Here is an 18,421-nt window from a genome sequence, read left to right on the forward strand (position 1 = left end):
CAGAATTTTATTCATGTTCTTTACAATTATTATGTCATAGATGTTGTGGTTCTGTATTAAATCAAACTGTAGCCATTCTTCAAGTCCAGGTTAAGAATTTGGTACCTGATTGACAAGGCTTTGGGTTCCTCCATCATTTGGTAATTACAATCGATTGTTTTTATACTAGTGGAATTATTGAGGAGGTTTTTTATTCAAATAAAAGTCATTTTATTTCAAACCCAGCTGGGAAAAACAGCTGAGTTCTAAGCTGGGTCCACACAATACCACCAACCTAAGAAATCAGAACCTGACAGCTTAAATAGTGGAAGTCTGTAAGAAGATTTAAATGGACAAATTAGTGACTTTATTATAGAGCTGTGAATGGACAATGGAAAATATAGCATGGTAAGTGTATTTGGAGCACCTCTGTTCAATCATAACCTTCAATGAAAACTTATGAACATAATGGGCCAGATCTTTGGATATCAGGAGCCATTTATGGGCGGCATGGTAGCACAATGGTTAGCATTGTTGCTTCACAGCGCCGGGGACCCAGGTTTGATTCCCGACTTGGGTCACTGTCTGTGCAGAGTCTGCATGTTCTCCCTGTGTGGGTTTCCTCTGGGTGCTCTGGTTTCCTCCCACAAGAAATGCTTGTTAGGTTAATTTGACATTCTGAATTCTCCCATTGTGTACCCGAGCAGGCATTGGAGTGTGGTGACTGGGGATTTTCACAATAACTTCATTGCAGTGTTAATGTAAGCCTACTTGTGACAATTACAAAGATTATTATTAGCAAGTTCCTCATGCTCATCAAAGCCCATCAGACGTCCTGGTGCGCACGCATATGCTGTGATTGCCCGGGAAGTTTAAACTTCTAATCGGCTGATTTTCACTGCCCTGGTGCCTCCGTGATTGTCTCTTGCATTGATCTCAATGTTAGACACTTGAGAGGCAGCATGGTGGCACAGTGGTTAGCATTGCTGCCTACGGTGCTGAGCACCTGGGTTCGGATCCTGGTTCTGGGTCACTGTCTGTGAGGAGTTTGCACATTCTCCCCGTGTCTGCGTGGGTTTCACCCCCACAACCCAAAAGATGTGCAGGATAGGTGGATTGGCCACACTAAATTGCCCCTTAATTGGAAAAAATAATTGGGTACTCTAAATTTATTTTTTAAAAGTTAGAAACTTGGGCTAAATACGCACTACCTAATCCGATACCCTAATTGTTGCACTGTTCAGATCGCTGCCGAGGTTCAAGTGACTTTTGCAATTTTGGTAGACTGCCTCGAATCTCTGGAAAGTTCCTAATTGAATGAATATGGGTGAAATGCCTTCCCTTTAAGTGGGCATACCAAGACTAAAGCATTTGTGAAATTTACACCATGTATTTATTCGGTGAATTTACCCAAAACTCCAGTCCAGACTTCATGTCTTTAAATTCAAAACTTAACAATAGAGAGCTACAGAAATCAGTTAAGCATAAGGTAGTGTGAATGGCTACCATCTATCTTTAACCTTCAATCATTCTGGGTGGACAGTAGGACCATGTGATCAAACTTGTCTTCAGATAACCAATCTTATTACCCCAAGAGGCAGGGGGAACTAGTCAGTCTGAAACAACGACTGCAGCGCATAAAGCAGTAACAAGTTTGCCTTTTAAAAAATTTGGAGACTGCAATATCTTAAAGTCTCCCAGTCTGTTCCTTTTCAAGGTAACCATGACAGAAACTTGACCTGCTAGTAAGACAAAAAGTAACAAACTTTGCGACCTGCTGAACAATCCACTGTTTTGAAGGAATCCCACGATAATCCTGATCTACGACTCTGGCTTTGAGGAGTGAAAACACCGTCTTTACCAGGTCTGCAGCATGTGGTTCTTTCCTGAGATGAGTTGAATAATGTGAATTATGAACTGTTTGTAATTGTAAAAATGCACTATCTTCTTAATACCATATTTTTCTGTGTGTGTGTCAGTTGTGGCATTAGATTCTCCCCGTGTCTGCGTGGGTTTCACCCCCACAACCTAATGTGCAGGGTAGGTGAATAGGGCACAATAAATTGAAAAAAAAAGTTGTTGCATTAGACTTTCTGGGTAAATGCATGAATAAATCATCTTTATTTAAACTGGTTATTCCAATTTCCTTCACAGTCTGAGACTGAGAACCATGCATACCTTCATTTTCAAGAATACACTGATTACGGACAGTATGGTCAGGGATTTGGGGTTTCAGTTGTCTCATCCCTGATCCTAACAACAGTCAGAGCATGGTAACAGACCTTGCAAAAAAAAAACCTGTCAACCTACTTGGTCTTTCCGTGTTTTTTCAAGCAATCTAGTATTTTTGCACCAAAATCTTTTCACCCTGTACTATGCCACAAAAATAAATTAACCAGCATGAAAAGACCATTAGATTTACTCAATTCATGATAGCTGGGGCATCAGGCCCAATACTTACCACCCTTTACTGCAGGCATATAAGAACTAGGAGTAGGCCATCTGGCCCCTCGAGCCTGCTCCACCATTCAGTGAGTTCATGGCTGATCTTTTGTGGACTCAGCTCCACTTTCCGGCCCTGGTAGGAGCAAAATCTAGTAAAATATATACCATACAATTCCCACTGAACACCTCAGGTGATTGAATCTAGTTCAGATCTTCAAAATGTTTATCTGTAAAGCCACTTCCCGAGTCAAGAATCCACCTAGGTCTCTCTTGAAAGTAGGAAGTGATAGGCATGTTATCCAGCCTGTCAATTACATTAAATTTATTATCTCAAATGAACTGAGGCAATTTCCATTTTAGATCTCATGAATTTGGCTACATCTTTGCTATTTCCAGGATTCCTGCCTCTTTGAAAGGTCATCTTGAGCTGAAACAAACCTTCCAAATTTAATGTTGGAGACTTGGGTGATAAAATTTTTTTTTACAGGATGTGGGCATTGTTGGCTGGACCAGCATTTATTGCCCATCCTAAACTGCCCTCCTTGGGAGTCAACCACATTGATTTGGATCTGGAGTCACATGTCAGCCAGACCAGGTAAGGATGGCAGATTCCTTCCCTAAAGAGCATTCGTGAACCAGATGGATTTTTATAACCAATTGACAATGGTTTCACAGTCATCATTAGACTTTTAATTCCAGATTTTTTATTTAATTCAAATTTCACCATCTGCTCTGGTGGGATTTTAACCCAGATCTTGTAAGATAGATTTTGACTTAGCTAGTACCCAGGAAAGGTTAGGAGGATCAATTCTAACTCATGGGTGACTATACTACTGATTCACCACTCTCCAGTCGCCAACTAACCCGTGACTACCTCTACTCTAGCATCTTATCTATTTACCTTCTCCTGTCAACATGGCTGGGCCATTTAAATGTACTGGATGGCAGCCAGTCCATAAAAAAAGGGATGTGATTTCACTTTCCTTGAAGCTACTGCACTACACATCTATGCAACACGTTTCTTAGCAGCATCAGAAGCCTGCAGTTCCAGACTAAGGAGTGGAGTGGCAATCTAATGGCGACTGCTATGCCAAAGAAGATTCATCTGCTAAATCTGCCATCTCGGCTGATGTTGCCTAATCTTTTTGTTTTTAACCCTGCCTTCTTTCCCCATCAGCTTGCCCAAATTTATCATGGGGAAATTGAGGCATTGCTTCATTTGTTTGAAACAGTCAAAGCCAGAGAGACCTGATGCAGAACATGACCACAACATCAAAAGAAATAGAGGAGGTTGTAACTACCTAGCTAGTGGCAGACTCGGGGATTTTGTTTTGAGGTGAAAATCTTACATTGTAGCTGGAAAATCCAATCGTCACTCGTCAAATTTATTCCTTCTTGGGACTGAGTAATGTTTTGAACTGCTGTATCCACATGGTGTAGGTATTGCTTTTTTTTTTATACAACTGAGTAGCTTGCTAGGCCATTTAAAAGGACAGCTGAGAGTTGGCCACATTGTTATGGACCTGGAGTCAAGCGTAGATTAGACCATTTCAGGTATCGATGATGGATTATCTCCCCCGAAGGACATTAGTGAACAAGATGGGTTTTTACAAGAAACAAGTAGTTGCATGATAATTATTAATGAGACTAACATTTTAATCCAGATTTTAATCATTAATTGAATTCAAATTCCCCCTGGTGGGAATTGAACTCTTCTCTCTGAAGCATTAGTCAACATCTAGATATTATTAGTGCAGTAACATTATCACTAAGCTATGAAAAACCAATGACCTTGATATGCAGCACAGCCAAGCAAACAGCCAGTAAATTAATAAAAGAACACAGACTGCCACTAAGTCAGTAAAACTGATGGTAAGGTAACTGGAAGCAGGCACAAGTGAATTGATGATGTAGTAGGTACAACTGAAAATGAATTAATTGGGCAATGCATACCCAAGAAAATAAATCAGTACTTCCTACTCCATTAATTTGATTCATTAGTGCCAGTTGACAATAATGATTATTATTATTAACTGGCACTAATGAATCAAATTAATGGAGTAGTAATCACCATGGAATTAATACACAATTGCTACTTTCTTTGGCCAAAACCCGCTTTAGTGACGAGGATAATTTTCAGTTCAAATTCAAGTTAAGAGAAAAAACACAAAAGTAAAACTCTGCAGAAGCTGAAAATACTCAAGTGGGCCCAGCAGGATCTGTACACAGAAAGTGGACTTAATTTTACCCTCCTTGTGCTGAGCAAATATACTTTGGGAGGACCAAACTGATGTTTGGGGCCAGTTTATACTTATCTGATATTCCTGCCGCTTCAGGTTTTCCCTTGATCAGGGAATATGGCAGGTTACGACCCAGTTCTCACGTGAAGTAACATTGTGGGGTACTTTAAACGTCTACCCCAAATAAAATTTTCATGAAATAAATTTTTAAACCATCCTTTAAGATCCCGATGGAAAAAAATAGTATCTTTTATAAGCTCATAAAATTGTCAAACAAATAAGTTCCCTTCGCAAGAGAAAACGCTGGAAAATCTCAGCAGGTCTGGCAGCATCTGTAGGGAGAGAAAAGAGCTAACGTTGAGTCCGATGACTCGTCAAAGCAAATTCGGTGTTGGTAAGACCACATCTGGAGTATTGTGTCCAGTTTTGGTCTCCTTATTTGAGGAAGGATGTGGTGGTATTGGAGGCAGTTCAGAGGAGGTTCACCAGATTGATTCCGGGGATGAAAGAGTCGATGTATGAGGAGAGATTAAACAGTTTGGGCTTATATTCGCTGGAGTTTAGAAGAATGAGAGGGCATCTGATAGAGGTATATAAAATAGTAAGACGGATTGATAAAGTAAACGTAGACCAAATGTTCCCCCTTGTGGGGCAATTTAGAATGAGGTCACGGATATCAGTCGAGAGGTGGTAGATTTAGGAGCTGGTTTAGCTCACTGGGCTAAATCGCTGGCTTTTAAAGCAGACCAAGCAGGCCAGCAGCACGGTTCGATTCCCGTACCAGCCTCCCCGGACAGGCGCCGGAATGTGGCGACTAGGGGCTTTTCACAGTAGCTTCATTGAAGTCTACTCGTGACAATAAGCGATTTTCATTTCATTTAGAGTAAACAATTCTTTTTTTTCCCCAATTAAGGGGCAATTTTGCATGGCCAATCCACCGACCCTGCACCCGAGTTGTGGGGGAGAATGTGCAAACTCTACACTGACAGTGACCCGGGGCCAGGATCGAACCAGAGTCCTCAGTGCTGTGAGGCAGCAGTGCTAACCACCATGCCACTGTGTCACCCGTAGGAGATAGATATGTTTCTGATTAAAAAACAGGTTAAAGGGATATGGGCTACAGGTGGGGAGGTGGATTTGAGACCAGGAAGAGATTAGCCAGGATCTAATTGAATGGTGGAGCCGGCTCGAAGTGCTAAATTGCCTACTTCTGCTCCTAATTCCGATGTTCCTATGTGGTCACTAGTTTTGGAGTAAATACAGCAGTCAATATCTACATAGCAAGGTTCCATGCGTGAAGTGAATTTTTTTAAATAGTATTGTTGGTTGAGGAGTACATGTAAGCCTGGGCAAAAAATAAATTGCTTTGTTCTATCACATGACCTTCTTTACATCCAGCTGAACTAGCAGGTGTGATCTGAAAATCTTTATGGCTGTGCATCTATTTTACAGGCATAAGCTGGGCACCTAAATATTCAATAGGATACATGTGCTTATTCCATCCAGCAGTATGATAAAGCCCCCTTGTGCCTAACCAGTATGACGTTTAACAACTGTTTCAGGTCCTCTGCAAAAGTTGATTGTGCCTGATGTAGCCATCTAAGATGGCCACCTGCAAAGGCCCATGGGAATTATGGCCAACCCAGGGCTCGGACAGATACAGAGCCTGTGTGTATTTGAAACACAGGTAATCAGATCAAAACCACCCCCGGCCGCTCGTTTGCATTTTAATGGCCCATTTTCCCAGAACAATAGAACTCAAAAGAAATACAGCCACAGACTAATCGGCACCACTCCCTTTACTCAAAGCCCAACTGCCAAGGTCAATGACCGCTAAGGACTTGCCCAGCTACCAAGGCACCCGCCCCTTTATTGGCCAAAATCGAAGACAGTGATCAGAGCCCTGTCGAACTATTGGGTCCAAGGTTAAGGCGAAATCCCAGAGGGATAAAAGACGCAGCCATGTGTTCTGTCTCTTTTGGATCTGGCCTGTGCCAGCCAACTGTAGCAGGAACAGCCAGCCAAGTTCAAGACCAACGATCGCTACCTGACGGATGAGCCCAGCAGAGACAGAGCCACTTTCTTCGAACCAGCCAAGTGAAATCCAGATAAAGGCCTGACCCATTTGTACAGTGCCAGTCGCCCTGAAGTTCAGTATAGGTTATTGTAGCTGATAGGTATGGTTTAACTCGTAGTATTGTGTTTGAATGTCGAGGTAACTCTTGTGTATGTAAATAAACCATCTTTTGAATTAACTAACTAGTTGTGTGGTCATTTGATCGATATAAGGGAAGGCTTGTGGTTCACCAACATTATCATTAATATTAGCTATAGTATTGGCGATGCTGTTGGGATCAAAACGAGCAACACTTTCATGCCGCATTTAGTTCTTCAGGTGCCTTTAGTGGTCACTAAAGGCTGCACTTGGACACTGCTGCCTGAAAGGTAGGTTTGAGAGCCTTGACTGGTCCTCCCACTGGCTTTTCATTACTTTCACAGCCTGTGGATGGCCATTGCACCCCCTCCATGAACTCACCTGAGACTGTTGACTGACTGCAATTGGAGTCCACACAAACAAACAAGACCCGTTTTCCGTGATCCTGTGTCCGACCTCATCAAGCTTGTGCAGCACGACTACACCGGGAGCATGACCCAATTTGGACACAATTCTAATTTTAAGGTCAATGACTCAATTTAAATCTCATCTGAAAGATATTATCTAACAATGCAGCAATCCCTTGATAATATAATTTAGGCTGACACTTCAAATGTGTTGCACTTCTGGAGTGGGGCTCAAAACCCCACTTCTGACCCAAAGGCAAGATCATTACCACTGAACCAAGCACTCATGAACATGTGCAGAGTGAAGGATATCCTATACATACTCACTTCTACAAATAAATTAGGAAAATCATTGACTAAACAATTTCTAATTTCCTTTTAATGTGAGTTTTTCATCATCATATGACCCCTACTTCAATTAATATAAACCAAACATATGACAGGATTTGTGCAACTTATGTATTTGAATTCAATACCTTCATTATGGAAGCTACATTGTTTTTTGTTGCTCAGACAAGCTTTCAAAATGTTCACTGTCAAACCAAGCATTATTTGGCAGAGTTCAGTACAAAAATTAATGTCCATCATTATTAAAATGTTAACTGATTTCACAGCAGTTATCTAGTGCAGCATTATATAATCAGCCAAAACCCATACATTCCGTTTCATGCACTTTTCTTTACATATATACTGTATAACATTGCATAATGTTGCAGCTGGCTATTAGAGTGGGCACTCAAAAAAAAAAGATTTGTTTCTTTTGGAACGTATAGTTTTCTTTTCAATCTTGCTTCGGTTAAATAGTCATGGTGCACATGATGAACTGAAAAAGAAATTGCAAAATATTTGTCAATTGTTTAGGACTCTCACTTGCAAATCAAACAAAAATAAGCAACTGTAATTCTAATGTTTATCCCTCGCCCATAGATTTCAACTCTTTAATCTACTGCCCTCCAGTACCTCACTCAAGTGACTGTTATAAACTATGAGTGTGGATGGTGATGGTCTGCTGTCCACATGTCCAGCAGGTGTTTCTTGATAGCAAGCAGGCGCAGAAATCATGGTCAATTGCAATGTCCTGACCACTAGTCTGGGCTGAGATCAAATAGTTCAGCAGAATGGAGATCTAAATTTAGACTTGCAACTGTTACTCATGGGAAGCTTAACAGAGTCGAAATTTTAAACAGGAAATTGTGAAAAACTTCTCATTTGAAATTCGATTTAGAGAATTTTCAAGAATTCAAGAACAGCTATTGTTTCTGCTGAAGGATGGAATTTTCCCCATACCATATAGGTTACTTTACCTCATACCGTTTAGGGTACTAAGTACACTAATTTCTGATACTTGCCAGCGGCATAAACCACCAAACTGGCAAGTGGCATAAACTACCGAACTGGCATGCGGCATAAACTACCAAACTGGCAAGTGGCATAAACTACCAAACTTGGATAAAACATAATTTCTAGACTTCAGTTACAATCATAAATGTCCCCAAACTTTCTCAAGTAAGATAAAAATATTTCAATTTTTGGCCATTAAACAATCGGTTTATACTTCTATATTTTTTAAAATGTGAACAGTCCTGACCCCAGAGAGGTTTCACTAGGCTGATCCTGATAATGGAGGGATTTTTTTTATAGGGGAAGGTTGAGCCTGTACTCATTGGAGTTTGGAAGAATGAGAGACAGCCTTTTAGAGACATATAGGATTCTCAGGGGGATTGACAGGTAAATGTTCCCCTTGTGTGAAAGTCTCGGGCCAAATGCATAATCTCAGAGTAAGGGGTTGCCCATTTAAGACAAGAGATGAGGAGGAATTTCTTCTGAGGGCAGAGAATCTGTGCAATTATTTACCACAGAAGGCTGCAGAGATTGGATCGTTGAGTATGTTCAAAGTTCCGAGAGACAGATTTTTATCAGTAAAGGAGTCAAGGGTTAAGAGGATAAGGCGGAAAAGTGGAGTTGAGGATGATCATATCAGATCAGTCATGATCTCATTGAATAGCGGAGCAGATTCGATGGGCCTACTTCTGCTTCTATGTCTTATGGTCTTATTTGTGCATTAAGAATAGAGCATTTGTAACTTGTGGGGGACGTAGTCAAACCCAGCTTTTGCTTATTCCTGGTTGTCCTAACAACTCACTGACTTGTTAGGGCATTTCAGGAGAAATTATCAGCTGCAATATGTTATTGAGTTACAATGAATGCCTTCTAGGGGAGGGCTGCCAGCTTCCTTTCCCCAAATGCCAGTGGTGAAATGGTGTTTTTAAACGACAATTCAGCAGCTTTTCTAAAGTGTGTGGTTAAATAGTACTCAGAGACTGAGAGAGACGGAGAGAGGGGATAAAATCAGAATGGGAAGCAAGTGGCAGCCGAGGACAGAGTCTTCTTGGTTTCTCATTTGACGGCACGGACACAATGGAGACCATGCCTGATGATGGGTGGTATTAGTTGCCAGGGAGTTGAAAATGTGCTGGAAAACACAACACAAAGTTGCAGCTTGCCTGTTTCTTGTCCATGTTTGGCAGGCAGCTATGCAGATTTAAGTGGCGATTGTAATAGTAACTGAAAGGGAGTTCAATTTTACCTTTTTGCAATAGAAGCACAATCAATTAATCAGAAAACTGGGACGTGATTGTACACTGAACCAATCGAAAAGCTTAAAACAAATAATTTACATTAGATTTCAATTTGCAGCAAGTTGCATTGTCATGTCTGAGCAGCATTGTGAAATCCCTGAGGGGTTGAAAATTGCATCCTCGTGAAATGGAGTTGAATATAAGTCAAATGAACAGTTCTTCCCCTCAGTTAGATTAGTATAGCGAGTCAGCTAATAAAATTAATCTGCAAGAGTAAATAAGAACTCATCTGCACTCACATCATCATATGCAAAATTAACAACTCCTTGTTGGGAACCATCTCTTCTTCTGAAGGCCTCTGGTGGGAAACAAAGCAAAACATATTTGAGTAATAACGTATTAGACAAATACAGGATTTACAAATTATGTAATGAAGCTATATGGAATGCTTAGTCTATAGGTTTCCAAACTGAGCTCCCTATTCAAAGATTCATGTCCCATTTTCTTACCAAACAATGCATTTTAAAAACAGAAAGCAACATAAATGGCACGCCACCATGATTTAACTGCTTAAAGGCATTTCCTTGGCTTTACCGAATAGTTCCGTTGAGAGAGAACAGCCAAACAATGATATAGGCAAATAGAAGAAGATTCAAGTTCCACTTCAGAAAACTAATCTAATTACTACGCTCATTTAAAAGATACAATTTTGTATTCGATTAAAAACAGTTTTAAAATTAAGTTTGTTTCAATATCAAGGAAACTTGAAAACAGCTCAAACTTTGAGCTTAAAAGTCACAATGTAATGATCTAAAGAGCAAATACAATTTTAATTGTAAGAACACAAAAGAAGGTATATCTGAAGGAATTGTTAATTAATTTTAGGAGAAATCAATGAAAGTCTGCATTGTGGACATGGATTAGCAATCATCTTGAAAGAAAGCGGTGATTTGACAGCACAAAACTCTTCCTTAAATGGTAATTTCCTAAGTGTATTCAACTGTGTTCTTCTTCCAGTGCAATTGGCAGGTAGGTCACAATTAAGGTACTAGATAAAAAAAGGTAACTGGGCATAATCATTTTTAATTTTCACTTTGTTTAAATAAAGACCAACAAAAAAAAATTCACAGCTAAAGTTGTACTTTAGAACTTTTATTTAACAAAACTTAGTGCTTGCTATTGTTCAAAGAGGAATAAAGAAGTAAAGGGTGTGTTGCAACATAATCTAATCTCTGTTTTACTTTTAGAGCGTCATGACTCCAACATGAATCAGAATGAAATACTATTCTCCCTCTCTACACAAATTTACTGTGTAAATATTTTGGGCTGTGTAAATAATTCCTTGTACAGTGTGTACAGTGGATTCTGCTGGGACCATTCATCCCTGCCCTCATTATAGCCTGGGTCCAAACATGTACCAATCGGCTTGAACTCAAGACGTGAGGTAAAAGTGACTCTCTTTAACATCAAGGCAGCATTTGATGGCGAGACATCAAGGGGCTCTAGAAAACTGAAATCAATGAGAATCAAGAGAGAAACTCTCCACTAGTTGGGAGTCATAACCAGCAAAAAGGATGACAGTGTGGTTGTTGGAGGTCTATCATCTCAGTGCAAGACATGACCACAGGAGTACCTCAGTTAGTGTCCTGGACCTAACCATCTTAAACTGGTTCATCAATGTCCTTCCCTCAAGCATAATGTCAGAAATGGGGATCTTTGCTGATGATGACACAATGTCCAGCAGCATTCGCAACCCCTCAGATACTGGAGCAGTCCTTCCCCACAGGCAACAATATATGTACAACATTCAGTAACATTTTTAATCACATAAGTGACAGGCAATGACCACCTCCAACAAGAGAGATACTAACTCTCTCCCCTTATTGTACAACTGCATTACCATCACTGAATCCCTTACCATCAACAACCTGGGGGCTATCATTAACCACAAACTGAACTGACCAGCCATATAGACTATAGCTACAAGAGCAGTTCAGAAGCTTGGAATTCTGCAGTGAGTACCTTACCTCCTGACTCCCGAAACATTGTCGACCATCTACAAGGCACAAGTCATGTCTGTGAAAGAATACTCTGCACTTGCTCAGATGAATGCAGCTCCAACAACACTCGAGGCATGACAATGTCCAGGGCAATTTCATTCACTTGCTAAGCACTCCATCCATCACCTTCAACATTCACTCCTTCCACGATTAAAGCACAGTGCCAGCAGTGTATCATAAAGGAGATGCACTGTAGATGGCCTTTTCCAAACACACCACCTATACCACCCAGAAGAACAAGGCCATTAGGCAAATGGGAACACCACCACCTGCAGGATACCCTCCAGTCACTCAGCATTGTGATGTGGAACTCCACTGCTGTTCCTTCACTGTCGCTCGGTCAAAAGTCTTGGACTTCCTCTGTAACTACACTGTACCTAAAGCACTTGGACTGCACCAGTTCAAGAAAGCGGCTCACCAAACCATTTCAAGGGCATCAGGACTGACAATAAATACTGGCCTTGCCAGTGAAGTTCACATCTCATGAATAAATGTTTTTTCCTGGTCACCAATTACTGCAAGTTGTGTTATTCAACATAACCAACCCAGATTCAGAGCTGCTAATCAACAAAAGCAGCTCCATTATCTGTACACACTTCCTCCTCTGTCAGACACTGATACAGAACTATTGGCAATTACAATCACCGAGTTTGTAGGCTCCACTGTATTCGTTTATTATGGGCATCAACGAGTTAAAGCTTTCATGGAATATCTTGTGCCCATTGCATGAACCAGTATTAATTCACTGTCAGAATATACTGGGATGAATATGGGTTAGTTATTATGCCCCAGATCAGATTTAAGCACAGTAACACATAAAAGGTACGTCCTTGCCCATTGACTGGGAACTCATGAATAAATGTAAGAAAATATGTCATTGCCAAGTTGCTAATGTGAATATGATAAAATAAAAATCACCACTGACCCTGCTGAAATTACTCCGGAACCTATTATAATACAATTTGTATTATTCTATATCTTTATAGAGTCGGCATTGCAGCTTTGCCAGAAGAAGCCTTCAAAACCGAAACCACTGCATCTTTTGAAGGCTAATTAGATAAATATTCCCAGGGCAACTAAAACTTTGCTGATGACACCCATATCCCAATAATGAATTAAAAGAATTATCTGAAGGTTAAAGATACTAGGTTAAAATATGCCTGAACGTCACATCAACCACGGAAGACTGGAAAAATCCGGAAATCTTAGCAACACTTCAATTTAATTGTAAATTACCAAAAGCAATGCAGCTTGAAAACATTTTTTTCTGAACAATTAATCAGTAGTCATAGCTTTTACTGATCTTGCAAATATAAGATCATAGAACTACCGATGCCCGAAATCCCAAATAGTATCGGAAAATGCTAGAAACACTCAGCAGCTCTTGCAGCATCTGTGGAGCGAGATGAAGGGTCATCGCCCTTTATGTTAACTCTACTTCTCTCTTCACAGATTCTATCAGACCAACTAACATATTTGCATTATTTTTTGTTTTGATATCTGCAATGTTACCTATTTATGCAGTACAATGTACCACGTTTGTAGAGGAAATACATACCTGTTAGAGCCCGGAGTCTCACACAACAGGCTACATAATCATCAAATGAGATCTTCCCATGGGTGCTATATCGCTTTACTATTCCATTCAAACCTTGAGGAGATAATCTGTACCCTAGTCAATGAAATGGATAGAAAATAAAATTCATAATGTTACATGGTTTTTATACCTCTCTGAAAACATGAAACAACATTTTGCACATAAACATTCAGATTGCAAAATAACTGAATAATTTAACTGGATTTTTTTTAAAAAACGGGGTGGGTTGGGCACATTGTGCTGATAGAAAACCCAAATAGACCGTATATTTTGACATGTTTTGCAGAATTCAGATGATCACCATATAGAACAGGCGGTTTAGAAATCTCAATATTTACAGTAGTGTTCTTGGATATTTTAAACCAGCTGAACCTTTTAGAATTGTGATGCTTGGGTGTTTTTTTGTAAAAATATAGCATCACAAATATTGCCAGAGACACCTCCCTGGATATTTTCTGCGTTTAAAAAAATAAATAAAGTAAAATGTATCACATTTTCTAGAAGTAAAATGTATCACATCTAGAAAAGTAATGGTGAATTCATGAAGTAATGGAAATCTGACAATTTAAAATATCACCGAAATATGACATGATAGTTCAAATACCAACCACAGTTGAAGTAATAGATGTAACAATGTGGTTTGTCATCAAGTCAAAATATTCAGCAACATTTTAAAAGGGAATAAACATTTATGGCATTTTGATGTTTTAAAATAATTCACTCTTTGGGGCCTTGGTTTTATGTAGCTTTACAAACTTCAGAAGGAGGTTTAGTCGACCAGGTCATGCCTATATAGTTTTGCAGCCTTTAATGAAATTCACAATTTTCTCTGAAAGACGTTAGACTGTTAAGTCTATGATTTTTGTTTTTTAAATGGCTGCAACGATCAAAGGATTTGTATTAGTACAGTGAAAAATATTAAATTTTCAGCACATTTTTGTCATTGACCCCTCATTCTAAATAAGGAAAATAATAGCACTGTTAAAAATTAGGCATCAATACCCAGCGATAGCCATGTAGAGCTAACACTAATTTTGTAATGGCTCCAGAACATTGGTCAGGCAATCTATGGCTCTCAGCTTGCATAGAGCTCCACTGACCAGACAACAGTGGCAGTTACATTTACATTACTTAGACTTAGTTTACGACATATCCTCATCTTTTAAAAGTTTTTTAAAAAAAAAATTCAGTTAGATCTTTTGGTGTCCTGATTTCCCAATAAATCAAGACTAACATTTTCCTCATACTTTCTGGTCTGATCTTCTTGCCTTTAAAAGGCAATGCTATCTTTCCTCAGATAAAGGCAATGGTGGATGCTGGAATCTGAATTTTATAAAAGGTATGCGGACCTATTGGTCCGGACCTTTAACGAGGCAAGGGAGGGGGGGGGCTTTGCCCCCAACTATGTCACGGGCGCTGATTTCCTTGATCCTGAAGCGGGACAAGGACCCTCTGCAGTGTGGGTCATATAGGCCGATCCCGCTGCTAAATGTAGACGCCAAGCTGCTGGCAAAGATCTTAGCCACAAGAATAGAGGATTGTGTGCCGGGGTTTGTGAAGAGAAGGCAGTTGAATACAAACGTACGAAGGCTCCTCAACATTATTATGATGCCGGCTGTGGAAGGGGAGGCGGAGATAGTGGTGGCATTAGATGCGGCGAAGGCCTTTGATAGGGTTGAGTGGGGGTATCTGTGGGAGGTTTTGGAAAGGTTTGGGTTTGGGGAGGGGTTTGTCCGTTGGGTGAGGTTGCTCTATGAGGCCCCGATGGCGAGTGTAGCCACGAATAGGAGGTCAGAGTACTTTTGGTTGTACTGGGGGACGAGACAGAGACCCTGTCCCCCTTGCTCTTTGCATTGGCAATTGAGCCCCTGGCCATGGCGTTGAGGGAGTCAGGGAACAGGAGGGGCCTGGTGCGGGGTGGGGAGGAGCATCGAGTGTCGCTTTATGCGGACGACCTGTTGCTGTATGTGGCGGACCCGGTGGGGGGGATGCCGGAGGTGATGAGGATTCTTAGTGAATTTGGGGGCTTCTCTGGGTATAAGCTGAACCTGGGCAAGAGTGAGTTGTTCGTGGTGCACCCGGGGGATCAGGAGGAGGGGATTGGTAGGCTCCCACTGAAGCAGGCAGGGAAGAGCTTCAGGTACCTAGGAGTCCAAGTGGCTGGGAGCTGGGGGGCCCTGCACAAGCTCAACCTCACAAGGTTGGTGGAGCAGATGGAGGAGGAGTTCAAAAGATGGGATATGTTACCGCTGTCACTGGCGGGGAGGGTGCAGTTCGTTAAGATGACGGTGCTCCCGAGGTTTTTGTTCCTGTTGCAGTGCCTACCCATACTTATCCCGAAGGCCTTTTTTAGGAGGGTCAACAGGGGTATTACGGGATTTGTGTGGGCGCATGGGACTCCGAGGGTGAGAAGAGTGTTCTTGGAACGGGGCAGGGATAGGGGGGGCTGGCGCTGCCCAACCTATGTGGGTACTATTGGGCTGCCAACGCAGCGATAGTGGGTAATGGACGGGGAAGGGGCAGCATGGAAGAGGATGGAGGTGGCGTCCTGTGTGGGCACGAGCCTGGAGGCGCTGGTAACGGCGCCGTTGCCACTCCCTCCAACGAGGTATATCATGAGCCTGGTGGTGGCGGCTACCCTCAAAATTTGGGGGCAATGGAGACGGCATAGGGGAGAAGGGGGGGGGCTCGATGGAGGCCCCGATACGGGGGAACCATCGGTTTGTTCCAGGAAGCATTGATGGCGGATTTCTGGGCTGGCACAGGGTAGGGGTGAGGAGGTTGAGGGACCTGTTTGTGGAGGGGAGGTTCGCGAGCTTGGGGGAGTTAGAGGGGAAGTTTGGGCTCCCCCCGGGGAACATGTTTCGGTACATGCAGTTTAGGGCGTTTGCCAGGCGGAAGCTGGAGGGGTTCCCCTTGTTGCCCCCACGTGGGGTACGGGACAGGGTGCTCTCGGGGGGTGTGGGTTGGAGGAGGGAGGATTTCGGACATATACCAGGTAATGCAGGAGGTAGATGAAGCATCGGTGGAGGAACTGAAGGGTAAATGGGAAGAGGAGCTGGGTGAGGAGATTGAGGAGGGGACATGGGCGGATGCCCTGGAGAGAGTGAATTCCTCCTCTTCCTGTGCGAGGCTTAGCCTCATACAGTTCAAGGTGCCGCATAGGGCCCACATGACTGGGACGAGGATGAGTAGGTTTTTCGGGGGCGAAGACAGGTGTGCTAGGTGCTCGGGCAGCCCAGCGAACCACGCCCATATGTTTTGGGCGTGCCCAGCGCTGGGGGAGTTTTGGAAGGGGGTAGCAAGGACGGTGTCGAGGGTGGTGGGATCCAGGGTTAAGCCAGGCTGGGGACTCGCAATTTTTGGGGTTGCAGTGGAGCCGGGAGTGCAGGAGGCGAAAGAGGCCGGTGTCCTGGGCTTTGCATCCCTAGTAGCCCGGCGGAGGATCTTACTTCAATGGAAGGATGCGAGGCCCCCAAGCGTGGAGGCCTGGATCAATGATATGGCAGGGTTTATCAAATTGGAGAAGGTAAAATGTGCCCTGAGGGGATCAGTACAGGGGTTCTTTAGGCGGTGGCAGCCTTTCCTGGACTTCCTGGCAGAACGGTAGGGAAATAGGCCGGCAGCAGCAGCAACCTGAGAGGGGGGGGGGTTTTGGTTCGGTGGGAGGGAGAACTGTGTACATGGGTTTGTTGGATGTGGCGGGTGATATCTCTTTCCTTTTTGTTGTTTGCTTTTTTTTTGTTTTTGTAGTTGGGTGGGTTTTGTTCTTGGGTTTTTACCATGGCTGTTTTGTTAATATTGTTTTGTTATTTATATTTTGTGAAAATCTTAATAAAAATTATTTAAAAAAAAAACATACAAGTAGCACAGTGGTTTGCACTGTGACTTCACAGCACCAAGGTCCCAGCTTCGATTCCTGACTGGGTCACTGTCTATGCGAAATCTGCACATTCTCCCCGTGTCTGCGTGGATTTCCTCCCACTATTCCCAAAAGATGTGCTGTTAGATAATTTGAAAATTCTGAATTCTCCCTCTGTGTATCCGAACAGGCGCCGGAATGTGGCGACTAGGGGATTTTCACAGTAACTTCATTGCAATGTAAGCTTACTTGTGACAATAAAGATTATTATTATTAATTAGCACCGGGAGCCCCCCGAGCTTGCTCCCTCAAACTCAGTACCTCCCTACAACTGATAATGTTCTGTGCCCTTGTTAATTAAGAAACTTATCTATCTCTGCCTTAAAATTATTCATTGCAATTGCGGCATGGTGGCACAGTGGTTAGCACTGCTGCTGCACAGCACCAGGGACCTGGGTTCAATTCAGGCCTTGGATGACCGTCTGTGTACATAGAACGATACAGCGTAGTACAGGCCCTTCGGCCCTCGATGTTGCACCGACATGGAAAAAAAACTAAAGGCCACCTAACCTACACTATGCCCTTATCATCCATATGCTTATCCAATAAATTTTTAAATGCCCTCAATGTTGGCGAGTTCACTACTGTTGCAGGTAGGGCATTCCACGGCCTCACCACTCTTTGCGTAAAAAACCCACCTCTGACCTCTGCCCTATATCTATTACCCCTCAATTTAAGGATATGTCCCCTCGTGCTAGCCACCTCCATCCGCGGGAGAAGGCTCTCGCTGTCCACCCTATCTAACCCTCTGATCATTTTGTATGCCTCTATTAAGTCACCTCTTAACCTTCTTCTCTCTAACGAAAACAACCTCAAGTCCATCAGCCTTTCCTCATAAGATTTTCCCTCCATACCAGGCAACATCCTGGTAAATCTCCTCTGCACCCGTTCCAAAGCTTCCACGTCCTTCCTATAATGAGGCGACCAGAACTGTACGCAATACTCCAAATGCGGCCGTACTAGAGTTTTGTACAACTGCAATTACCATTAGCCAAATATTCCGCATTCCTGTTATTCTTTCCAAAGTGAATCACCTC

General features: G+C 42.3%; 1 protein-coding gene across 1 annotated transcript in view; it reads right to left on the reverse strand.

Moving 5' to 3' along the window:
• Window positions 1-7,586: 7,586 nt before the first annotated feature.
• sri (sorcin) overlaps window positions 7,587-18,421 on the reverse strand; it is a 70,160-nt gene continuing 59,325 nt past the window's right edge. The window contains exons 6-8 of the mRNA XM_038797939.1: window positions 13,424-13,537; window positions 10,105-10,163; window positions 7,587-8,049 (exon numbers count right to left, since the gene is read on the reverse strand). Coding sequence (XP_038653867.1) covers window positions 8,023-8,049; window positions 10,105-10,163; window positions 13,424-13,537 — 200 coding nt within the window. The 3' untranslated portion in view covers window positions 7,587-8,022. The remainder of the gene's footprint in view (window positions 8,050-10,104; window positions 10,164-13,423; window positions 13,538-18,421) is intronic.

Source organism: Scyliorhinus canicula, chromosome 5 (genome assembly GCF_902713615.1).
Source record: "Scyliorhinus canicula chromosome 5, sScyCan1.1, whole genome shotgun sequence".
Lineage (NCBI taxonomy): Eukaryota > Metazoa > Chordata > Chondrichthyes > Carcharhiniformes > Scyliorhinidae > Scyliorhinus > Scyliorhinus canicula.